This window comes from Papaver somniferum, chromosome 4 (assembly GCF_003573695.1).
Source record: "Papaver somniferum cultivar HN1 chromosome 4, ASM357369v1, whole genome shotgun sequence".
In the NCBI taxonomy this organism is placed as follows: domain Eukaryota; kingdom Viridiplantae; phylum Streptophyta; class Magnoliopsida; order Ranunculales; family Papaveraceae; genus Papaver; species Papaver somniferum.
Window position 1 is genome coordinate 149,679,656 of NC_039361.1, and position 12,653 is coordinate 149,692,308.

The following is a 12,653-nucleotide window of genomic DNA, read 5'->3' on the forward strand; positions in this document are numbered from 1 at the left end:
CAAATAGGCATTGTATGTGTTGAAACAAGCACCTAGAGTCTGGTTTGAAAAACTTACCACTTATCTCATTAGAAAAGGTTTTTCAAGAGGCGGAGCTGATAAAACCTTGTTTACCAAATGGAGTGGGAAAGATGTTGTCATTGATCAAGTCTAAGTAGATGATATTATCTATGGATCAACTTCTGAAAAATTTGCGAAGGACTTCCAAGTCTCTCTTGCTAAAGAATTTGAAATGAGCAATGTTGGCGAATTAAAATTCTTCTTAGGATTACAAATTCAACAACATAATGATGGAATTTACTTATCCCAAGAGAAGTATGCTCTAGATCTTGTGACAAGGTTCGGCCTGGATAAGTCTTCTCCAAAATTGACACATATTCCCACTACTGGTAAACTTCATACAGATGATAAAGGAGCAAAAGTGGATCAAAATATGTATCGATCTATTATTGGTATCCTTTTGTATCTTACAGCTACTAGACCTGACATTTCTTTCAGTGTTGGTTGTTGTGCTAGGTTTCAGGAAGATCCAAAGGAATCTCATCTTGCAGCTGCAAAAAGGATCATTCGATATATTAATCACACTGCCGGGTATGGTTTATCTTACACTTTTGATACTAACACTGATCTATCTGCTTATTCAGATGCTGATTGGGCAGGATGTGTAGAAGACAGAAAAAGTACATCAGGGGGTTTCTACTATGTAGGACTGAATCTTGTAGCTTGGCATAGCAAAAAACAAAATTCTCAATCCCTGTCTACATGTGAGGCAGAGTATATTGCTGCTGGATCATGTTGTACACAACTCCTATGGATGAAACAAATGTTAGCTGATTATGGATTTGATACTGGAATAATGAAGATCTTTTGTGATAACTCTAGTGCGATTCGAATCACTGAGAATCCCGTTGAGCACTCAAGAACAAAGCACATTAACATAAGGTACCATTTTATTCGTGATCTCTATGAAAATGGTGTCATAAGTATGGAATTTGTGCCTTCTGAACAACAATTGGTCGATATTCTTACCAAACCATTAGACACTGCTACGTTTCAACACTTGCGGCAGTCTATTGGTGTTATTTTGGTTCATTAAAATGTTTCTATAACTCTTGCCCATATGCTTATCTTTATCTTTTGGGCAATTGAGTTTGAAACTCCAGTAGGTTTCCTCCAGTTCAGTTTCTGTAGAGTTGTTTTTGTCTTGTCAGTGTCTTTTCTTTTAAAATTAAGGTCGCTCTTGTTGTTCTTTCGGGAATGACATCAAATAGGGGAGAGTTCTTTTGAACTTGTGCTTAATTGCCATATTTTTGTGGGGAGTGCAGTTGTGGAATGTTAGAGGGGTTATCTTGTATCTTTAAAGTCCTTGATAAATGCTATTAGCTTCGGATATATGATTGCATCTAAATTAAGTTGGTATGTATTCTTCTTTTGGTCACGAAATGTCTCTTACGAAAATTTCATTATGATCCCGTTCTTGTACCTTTCCAATTTTATTGACAAAAAGGGGGAGAATTAATATGTAGTTCACACTACAAATACATATGGTTTTCGGATCATTGCGTAAGGGGGAGTGGTTTCCATGTGAGATGGAGTATTGACTAAGGGGGAGAGATACATATCACCATAGTATTATTGTTGAAGTTGTGATACAATTGGACTTTGACACTGTGTAATAATACCATGACATTGTATAACAATGATCGAGACCGATGGTTTCTCATTGTTATAGCTACGGATCTTCAACAACGGTAATACTAAACTTACAACCTTTGGGATCATTGGAGTACTTGGAAGTGACGAAGATTTCGAGGAATGTTGAAGATTATACTATGAAATAGGAGCCACTAAAGTTTCTTTATATTTATTTTATTCCATATTTATTGATATTTTTGTCACTAAAATTGAAAAAGGGGGAGATTGTTAGAGCATTGCTCGGTCGACCTCGCATGCGTTGCTATCTCAAGCATGTTTGTCAATGTTAGTGATCAAAACTATAAGTCTTGATTTCTAGTCTATTATAGCTAAGTCTCAGACTAGGATAGAAAGGTGTAGTTGAGCTCAAGGACTTCATGGCGATTCATCATACAAGAAGAAAAACTACTCAAGGAACCGGAGGAACTTCTCGACAAAAAGGTATGCGAAGACTTGAACATATCTGTCACTCAAAAATCTATCTACTCTATCTCCTACTCTTTGAGACAAGAATTCGGATGCTATATATATAGACTTGGATTATACACATTTGGTATTTCGATCCGAGTATACCTCGCCTATCTATATCTCTAAATATGTGTTGGTAAGCTTTTCGCTTCGATCAAGTTTATCTTTACCTAGTGACGAAAATCATGATATGTTTCAATCACTTTGAAAATTTCTTTGACGAGAAATGGTGTAACAACTATAAAACGTCCTCTAAGAATGTTTCAATGATTGAAATGAGAGTTTAGATTACATAACCAATGGTGGACATAAACATTGTTGTGGAAACACATTTATGTATAAGTCCTATTCCTTGAACCAAAGTTTGCGAACTTTGTTGATCAGGAGAAACCGGAGAAATTCTGTTGGAGTTGACGAACTAGCTGCATCCGCGAACCGGCGGAAAGTCTTTGCCGAGATTTTCTGCTGGAGTTTGTAAACTCTATCGGTTGCTTAAGTCCGCGAACCTAGTCTTCGAACTTGAGAAAGGTTATATATCTGAAGATGATTTCTGAACTTAAACTTATAAAGACTAAGGAATGCAGTTTGCAAACCATGGCTATAAAAGTTCATGAAGCGATTCGAGTGAATCAAATCATCTTTGCTTCAAATGTGTCTTGTGTATTACATGAGATTTCCTTGCAATTGAACAACTCTCTTAACTAGTTCATCTGAGTCATTTGAACTAGTTATGGTGAAGAAGAACATGGTTGATATGAAATGCTCATACGGCTAACCTTTTGGTTGACTATTATTGAACCAACAATGCACTCGTTTGGGTACGGTTAACAAACCTAGAGGCGTGTAGTTCAAGTGTGTATAACAATCTAAGTTTTCGATCTAAAGGTTGAGAAATATTAGCTTGAATCTAAATTAGGTTTTCATCTGACGGTGGATATTGTTTGCTTTGTAACCAAGGCAAAACCATGATTTGAAAGAATATATATATGAGACATCTAGTATTGTGCAAAACTAATCCCCACACCTTACGTGTGATACTAGTTTGCATACTAGAGTCGATTCTCCTTTAACCCTCTAGTTTTCTTTTCTCAAAACGGGTTAAACGACTTAAAGACTTCATTGGAATTGTGAAGCCAGACCGATACTACTTTTATCGTAGTTGTGTGATCTGATCTTGCATCTTCTATCGTACGAGCACAATCATATTGATTGGCTTGAGATTTGATATCTCCGATAGGCATGATATAAAAAGTAATCACAAACACCTTCGTCTCATCGTTTATGATTCCACAACATCTTGTTTCGCTACCATACGATTAAGATTGTTGTGAGGTGATTGATTAATCTAGGCTGTTCTTCGGGAATATAAGACCGGATTATCAATTGGTTCATGTTCACCTTGATTATTATCAAAAGACGGAGCAAAACCTTTAGGGTTTATCTGTGGGAGACAGATTTATCCTTTGATAGACTTGTATGTGGGAGACAGATTTGTTTATTGTCAAAGCCTGCGATTTTGGATCGTTGCTGTAAAGACCCTCAAGCTCGTCAACGCTGTTAGACCGGTCAAATGTCGAATTAGTCGATAATGACTCGATTAGTTTAACACGGACGTTAATTATTAGAAATTAATCTAACAACTATCTAAGTACGAAACTAGTACCATTGGGTAGATCTCGGGAAGTTATGCGGAATGGAATGCTCGAACGTGTCAATTGGATATCGTACCAAGAAGATATCATCACAATTATGAGAAGGGCAGAATAGTCATTTTATAGCTTAGCCGACATGGCCTCCCCATATCATTTTGTAGAGTACCTTTATCATTCTTCATTGACCTTATCTTCACCAAAACCCGATCAAATTCTTTCTTCCTCTTTCTTCTTTTCCCTTCTGCTTCTTTTCTATTATTCGTTTTCTTTCTTCTCTGAAACGTGTTTGCGAATCGAGTACGTTTTCCATGAAGAATTAATAAACTTGGTGAAGCTAGACAGGTGTTGAAGTTTATTAAGTCTTGGAGAAGAATAAATAGATGATGCTGTTATGAATCGAGAACTAGGATATTACCTTGGGATCGTTAATTGAGTTATTGATTGAGAGATTGAAGAATCGGATTTGGTGAACACAGTATGAAGAAGAAGCTTGAGTAATTGATGTGTGAGTTTTTAATGAAGATTGGAGAAGCTAGGGTTTCTGTTCATCCCCAAAACAGATATTAGGGTTCTTGCATGCAATTAAATCAAGTGGCTGAAACTGGAATTGAGGTTTTGGGGGAGAGATTAGAGATGGGTAAATGTTCAATTGAAGTTTTTAAGTGAATCCAGTTATGAATCGGAGAAGATTAAGAAGAAATTATCTTTTGGAACTTGTTTTGGGTAAGGATTAAGAAGAATTAACAGATGGGTTTGTTCTTAATTGATGATGGTTAAAGCCATGAGCCGAGGGAGATGAATTAATCAAAGAATAGAGATGTTGGTGTTGAGGCTAATCAAGTTTAGAGAGAAGCTTCTATGAGGTAATTGTTCTTATCTTTAATTTTAGTTAAGGTATGCAATTTATATGGTTGAGTTTGTGTGATTATTAATGAAGTTTTGTATGAAATTTGGATTATAATTGAGTTACAGGGGATAACCGGTGGTGGTGAATCTTAAGAAGATATTGAGTATGGTTGTTGTGTATGTTGTTGATTCATGATATACTCTTGCAGACGGATGTAACTGAGTGTGCTAGTGGTTTGTCTAGTGAATTATGTCCAATTATTCCCAGACTTGCAGGGGAGTTAGATGAATGTATTTGGAATTGGTGAATGATGGTGGTGATGGTACTGTTATTGCTGTAAGTTATAGTGTGGTAAATGCATATGAGTTGATCTGAGAACATGGTTAGGTTAGAGTTGGCTAGGGTGTGTGTGTGGAATCGGAACTGGAGTCTGGAAATGTGAATGGAGGTGGGAATGTTAGTGCAGGGTGTGTATGAATGGATGAAGTTATTGCTTGAGTTGAGTTTATTGAATACATGTTATAGTGATGGTGTTGTTGTGTTGGTTCGACTTTCCAATCTGGGGAAGAGCTCATAATGGTTCTAGGATTGATTGTGTTGAGATAAGATTGAGAAGAATGGTAATGGTGGTAATTTAGTGTAGTACTGTTGTACTAGATTGTATGTGTTTGAACTGGTATTGGTGTTGCAATGAGAGTGAAGTGTAATGAAAATGGAAGTTGCAAAATAGGTTTGAGTTGGTGTTACAGTTTAGAGTTTGAGTCGAAGGTGTTGACTGATGCAGCTAAAATAGTGGTATTGTTGAAATGGTTGTGGCTGAGTAATAGTAGTTCCAACTGGTGTGTTAAATAAGAAGATTATGAATGGTATGCAACTAAGGAAATGGATCTGTGAGTGTTGGATGATTTCTAGAGCTTAATGAGGGATTAAGTGGAAGCTTTCTTAGGACTGCAATTGCAAGTAACCTGTATTGCCTTTGTAAATTAATTTAGAGTTATAAATTGATGTGAATGATTTCATGTAATGATTTGATGCAATGAAATAGATTGAAATTGAACTGATGTTAGAATTGTAGTTGGGTAAGAACCTTTGGTTTGTCTGACTGAACTTATTTAGTCTGACTTGTTTGTTTAGCTGAATCCGTCTGACTGAACTGAGTTAACCCTGTTAATCTGAGTTGGATCGGTTTGACTCAGAGTTGACTCAGTAGACCATGACCGAGTTGACTTAGTTGACTTGACCTTGACCATTTGACCAGGACCTTGACTTGACTTGGACAATGACTGTTAGCTGACCTTGACCGTCAGTGACCGTTAGATTGACCCAGTTAGATCAGGCCTTGTGTAATGGGCTTGTTTAGTGGACTTGGGATTAGGGCTAGTTTCTTTAATTAGATGTTTTGGACCTCTTGTGGTCCGAATTAGCCTTTGGTTCCTTCTACAAAATTGTAGATATTCTTTCGACCTAGCTAGTGAACTATGGAATCAACCCAATAGAGTTAGTAATCCTTAGCTATGTTAAAGATGGAGAATAAAAAGGTTTAAAGTGATAAATGGACTAGAACCATTAGATAGACTTGTATGATTCTTGTGTGAGTCATTTTGGCTATGTTCTTTGACTTGTTGTGTGATTAACAGTTAGTTATTAACAACGATCGATTCAAAGGATGAACCAGTGGATCGTGGATCTCGAGGTAGGCGTGGCATGTCATCAAAAGAGGTGGGAATTTATATTTAACTCTTTTGTGATTATTGCTCTTTTCTTTTACCAAAGTTTATGTTTAACAAATTCATGCATTGTCTGGTTGTGCTTTCCATGCATTGTTTAACTATGATTTACGAAGGTTTTGTTATTTCTTTTAATCTTTCCATTGCTTGGAAAGGAATTGTAATGTTTTGTTTGTCTTTGTGAGTTGATTGGGAAATGAGAATTTCCATATGTGGTATATAGGATGCTGCTCCTTCATTTATACTACTCACTTTCGAGCTATGCTTAATAGGTGCGGGACGAGTTCACCATATATCTATCTAGGTGCGGGACGAGTCACCATATTATATATTGTTTGGAAGGAGTTAGTTCCATATACATGATTTTTTACCACCGTGAATTGGTTGTGTTTTAGTGCTAGGGAAAACATGAATTGTTTTCAAATCATTTCAATGATTAGCTAAAAGTTAAATGTTATTCCTGCGGGGCACCCCTTTTAGGGATGATGTGTTCACCCATTCCCACTTTCAGTTTCAGAGACAAATCAGACTTGCGCAGCGAAAGCTTCAAGGGTCGAGTTCGTTAGTTGTTTAACTTCTGTTATGTTTATTATGTTGCATATTATATTTGTAAACCAAACGACTATTATATATGTATCATTTGAGAGAAGTTCTTGTATATATATATATATATATTTCTGAGCGGGTCTAGTTTTGGGTTAAATTTTGTAGCAGATTTCTTAATTGAATGTTTAAGTATTTGATTTAGATTCTTAGTGCCTCTTTATTTAGTTAATCTCTTGGATTAGTCAGCTGCTAGCTTATGGGGCACTACAGTGTTGGTATCAGAGCTCACTATTAGATCTTACATGGGAAATAGTAGATAATAGCCAGTGCCAATTAGTGAAATTAATAGATTAGTTTAGATCTGGGTTGGGTTTGTGAGAAAAATCCTAATCACTAAAAGCTATCAATAATTAAAACAATTATTTTGATTGATTGATTTGATTGTTTGTTTGTTTGTATATGTAATGAAATAAAAATTGTAGGATACACCAATAACTTTAGCTAATCAGGATTTGAAAATAATTAATCTAAAAAGTACGAACACGTAAACAATCTAATACTATAGATATAATAAGATTAGTATTATTGATAAATCTTGAAAGTCACATAGAAATTTACTAAGTACCTTGACCTATATGTAGAAGCAACAATTTATAGTTACATAAATGTTAATAATATTTTGGGACTTAATAAGATTTATAAGAGTAGTTGGAATAATAATAGAAAATCTATGTCTTTTTCACTCAGAAATTGTTGATTTTGTTTTTTTCAACCAATTTGGGGTTTAATAATAGAAAATACGAATATCCGATAAGCATAAACCCGACAAATAGCTGGAATATTCTTACGTTTTAAACCCGCTTCCTCATTTTCTTTTTACCATTTGGGATTTCTTTACAGATGACTCTCCTCTATAATAAGACTCTGTTTTTCTCTTCGTCCAAATTCCTTAAACTTCCCTTTTCATCTTCATCCACATCTCTACTTTTCTTCTCTGCAACAACCACAATGGCAGCTATTAAAGCCGTTCACGTTTCCGATATCCCCAAACTTGATCACATTCCTGACAGCACCACCGCATCAACTTTATATTCCACTTTCTTCTCATCATTTACAGGTATATCCACTTCCTTTCTTTTTTAAGTTTTTACGAAAACATCAGCAGCGATCATAACCATGACCAGCTAGTCATTCATATTATACGGCCTACTTGATCATAGAAGTTGTTTTTTCTTTTGGCTGATATTTATGTTTTGCATGGTATGATATATATATAGGGAATAATTCTCGGACAAACAAGTTTCATGTGATCGGACACAGAGGAAGTGGTATGAACATGTTGCAGTCGCCGGACTCGAGAATGAAATCAATCAAAGAAAACTCAATCATGTCCTTCAATGCTGCTTCTAAGTTTCCCATTGATTTTGTTGAATTTGATGTTCAGGTAATTGAACTATTTCATCTTTTTACGAGCGTTTTCTGTTCGCTTAGTTTTTTTCTTTCTGTTGGTGTTGTCAAGTTACACAATTCCCGGTGGTGTTGGGCTCAGACAGAGTTAGGTTGTGGTTGGTGTCGCGTTGTCTGTAGATGATTCCATGAATGCACGTGTACTCTGACTTCTGTCTCAAACTGCCGCGTAACATATTAACTGCTTTCTTATGTTTCATGCGGGTCGGATTTAGTAGATAAACCAACCGACCTTGGTGGTATGTGGGTGCGCAAGAGTGGTCTGTTAAGATAAAGACGAGGACCGTGGGGTGTCCTTAAATGACATCCTCAGCTGTTGGAGTCAATTTCGATATCTCCAAAAAGTACAAAAACTAATCCCCGTCTTAGATGTTTGACCAGTTGACCATGTCATCTTTTTGGTTTTTCTTGAATCCATTTATAGCAAGTGTTGAGTTTAGGTTGCGTTTTGCCATTGGCCAGTCTTAAATCCTAATCAGCAAAAGAGATCATTAAACATTTTCCTAGAACACATTATTTGATCAACCTTGTTTGGAGTATAAAAAAATAATGTACATCGCAACCTTGGTCCCTAGAACTACGCTTTACATCTAGCTAAGCCTAAGTAATTTAGTGTAGGATTTATGTTAGTATAGGGGTTCGATCCCCAACCTCCCCTATGAAAGGAAGCTTGAGAACCGTCGTACCAGTTGGTTCTCAATCGGCCTCAAAGGTGACACAGTTGTTTGTCAATTCCACCTCTCAAATTCTACAAACTTTGGGAAATGTATAGTTCAATTCAGTTTCTGATTATACTAATTTGTTCCTCATTTAAGGGTTTTTCTTTTCGTTAGCAGAGACTATAAACAAAAAGATGACTTAATTTTGTAGGTGACAAGTGATGGCTGCCCTGTCATATTCCATGACAACTTCATTGTTACCCGGGAAAATGTAAGCATCATTTTCCCTCTTGCTCTTTCAGCCTACTGAAATAATCCCTATGCCATAACCATAGCTCGTTGTTTTCTCATACAGGGTTCAATATATGAGAAAAGAGTCACGGAGCTAACTTTAGCGGAGCTCCTTTGCTATGGACCACAGAGAGACGTTGAGAAGGTAACTTGCTGATGTTAAATGTTTTACTTGGTATGGATTTTATTCAAACCGAGGAAAATTAACTGAAATTGATCTGTGTTTCACTTGTTATTGATTACTGATTCAGTTGGGAAAACCTCTCCTAAGAAAGATCAAGGATGGGAGAATTTTCAACTGGAATGTTGAGCAAGATGATTCTATTTGCACATTGCAAGAGGCATTCCAGAATGTGAATACTTCTTTGGGGTTTAACATTGAGTTGAAATTTGACGATCATGTCGTCTATCAAGAAGAGGAACTCACATGTGTTCTTCAAGCAATTTTGCAGGTGAATTGAACTTTGTCCATTCATATACTCTTATGTCTTGCACCAGTACTATACTAGTACATATGGACACTGCGCTTCATTTTGCTAACACTCAACGAATTTGTTTGCTTACTACCCGCAACATTTTGTTATGATACAGGTGGTTGCTAAGTACGCTAATGAAAGACCTATTATATTCTCTACTTTTCAACCTGATGCAGCTGAACTAATCAACAAGTTGCAGAATACATATGCCGTAAGCCTCGTCTTTTGCTTTCTTCATACTACCGACTGCAACATTTTTGTTTCTTCTGAATCGAGTTTATGTTCTAAAGAATAATATGATTATGGGTTCAAAATCAGGTTTACTTTCTCACAAATGGAGGATGTGAAGTGTACTCAGATGTGAGAAGGAATTCCTTGGAGGAGGCCATGAAACTATGCTTGAGAAATGGCTTCCAAGGAATTGTATCAGAAGTAAAAGGCATTTTTAAAAATCCAGGAATGGTAACCAAGATTAAAGAGGCTAATCTCTCGCTCTTATCCTACGGCCAGTTAAAGTAAGATTCTCTTTACATTCATTATTATGCATTGCCGAGTTGTAGTTTCGGACTACTGCTAAATGATAGTTTTGGTGTTTTTCAAATATCAGCAATGTAGCAGAGGCAGTGTACATGCAACATATAATGGGCGTTGACGGTGTGATTGTCGATTTAGTTCAAGAAATAACTGAGGCGGTTTTTAATGCACAAAACAGTGGAGCTGGTAATGACAATGAGAAAACAAATACCATTAAGAGCATGAAAGAAGAGGAAGTGGTTCAACATTGAATGACCTTAAGGAAACTCTTACGTAAAACTCAATACAGGCCTTATCAAATTATCCATGTTAGATGCGGAATAGGGGCTAATATTCGTGTTTTCACATATCCTTGTATATATAGACAGTAAATGAAATCACCATCACCATACCTCATTGTTAATAACCATTGAACTTATGCAATCCATGGATTGGTAAAAACCTTGCTTCACACTGAGCAATACGTTACATTAATCAAATATATTGAAACGTTGCAAAAACGATAGGCTAGAATAATGCCAAGCATACCAGTGATGGACAGGGAAATGCAAAAGTTGGCTCTACACTTGCAATTTCCGTGCCTAAACCTATTTCTTTCAAAACTTGGCCAGATTTGGTCCAGAAAAAACACTGCATTTGACTTGCAGTTCGACAGTTCCAAATGTACCAATATATAGCTGAGGGAATTTGAGTCTTGCACTTCCAGTTTGTTGCAATTTTAAGTCTGTGCGTCAGGCATAACGAACTGCAAAACTGCACACAACAAACAATAGTCTTACACTGATATAGAACTCCAGTGATTTACCAATTCTTGTAGCAGCGGTGAATATTCCACTTAGTGCCGATATTAATATATACGATTGTAGTTGTACGAGCGTTGGCGGCATTAGAGCCCAACCGAAACAAAGCCCACCCCACAGTTCCAACGGAAAATATTCATACAATACAAGACACTTCCCAAACTTTCTTATTTGTAGTAGATCACCTTAGCTACTGCTAAATAAATTGAGGACACTAATTCCTGCCCAACTAGTCTAGACCTTTGAATTCTCAATTCGTTTAGGCCGCACTTGCGAAAATGCTGTGCCGTGGCGGTTGTTAGAGGGCCTGACCGGAATGTATCTCGGCTCAAACTCCTTCAGCTTGGGACTTGAGTAACCCGGCTAAATTGGGGCCTATAGCTACATGACAAAATAGGGTCACTAAAAAGTAATTCATAAAAACCCCTTAACCAATTATTTTTTAAATGGCTAATTTATCTCTAATTAATTGGTGCTTAATTCGAGTGATTAGTGGTAAAATATCTTGTTAGATGTGAAATTAATATGTGTTAATGAATCATTTGAACATGAAAAAATTTGAAATTTTTTTAAGAACACCAACTCAGAATCGGTATATGTTGTCATTAATATCAACCGATTGTAACCTCAAAAACATACAGAACTTGCTTCTACCCAGAATTGGTTTATATAGACATGAAAATCAACCGATTATCCAGAATGAGTTTATATGGGCATGAACATAAACCGATTGTGGGTAAAAAAAAAATTTATCTGTGAATTACATGTTGTTAAACATCAAATAAAATTAAAATTCATTTTATACCCGAGTTAAGAATGAGTATGACTTCATACTCGGTTTGAAATCGTTTAAGAAGTTGTACTCGTTTTCAATTCGAGTATAAAGTTATACTCGTTTTAAATTCGAGTACAAAGTTATACTCATTTTAAAATTGGGTAAAAGCATATAGTTTTCATTTTCATTTGTAATCGAAATGAAATCGAGTATGATTTCATACACATTTTATGATCGAGCATTAACTAAAAAAAAAATTGGTTAACCAGAATCGGTTTACACGATGCATATATAAAAACTGATTCCTGACATTGCATAACAGGAATCGGTTTATAAAAATGATCATGTAATCCGATTCTAATAAAAAAAATACACAGAAAAATTCCATACCAGAATCGGGCTATGTGGGCATTAACGTAAACCGATTCTGGTTCAATTTCCTCCAACCAGAATGCCATCCAGGACAATCGGTCTTTGTGGGCATAAACAACAACCGTTTCTAAATGAAATCGGTTTACAAGTGCATTGACGTAGACCGATTGCTATAAACCCAAAAAACTTTGATTTAAAAATATTGGATTGTTTGAGTGATTACATGTTATTGAAACCTATTCTAGGGAATTGGGTTAATAGAAAAGTACATGATTCGAGTTAAAACGAAAAATTACCTATTTTAGTAAATTTGGTGATCATCGATGATGTTTTCATTTGATTTT

At 36.0% G+C, this 12,653-nt stretch overlaps 1 protein-coding gene across 2 annotated transcripts; it reads left to right on the plus strand.

Moving 5' to 3' along the window:
• The first annotated feature begins 7,846 nt into the window (after positions 1–7,846).
• On the plus strand, positions 7,847–10,736 carry LOC113274354 (glycerophosphodiester phosphodiesterase GDPD1, chloroplastic-like). 2 transcript variants are annotated; one of them, XM_026523765.1, is made up of 8 exons: positions 7,847–8,052; positions 8,213–8,379; positions 9,273–9,332; positions 9,417–9,497; positions 9,604–9,804; positions 9,944–10,039; positions 10,147–10,343; positions 10,436–10,736. In XM_026523765.1, exons 1-8 carry the CDS (start codon positions 7,944–7,946, stop codon positions 10,611–10,613), a joined length of 1,089 nt encoding a protein of 362 aa, XP_026379550.1. In that variant the 5' UTR covers positions 7,847–7,943; the 3' UTR covers positions 10,614–10,736. The 2 variants fall into 2 exon arrangements, with proteins under 2 accessions (XP_026379550.1, XP_026379551.1); XM_026523766.1 differs by lacking the exon at positions 10,436–10,736 and having other exon boundaries at positions 10,147–10,347.
• The last annotated feature ends 1,917 nt before the right edge of the window (positions 10,737–12,653 follow it).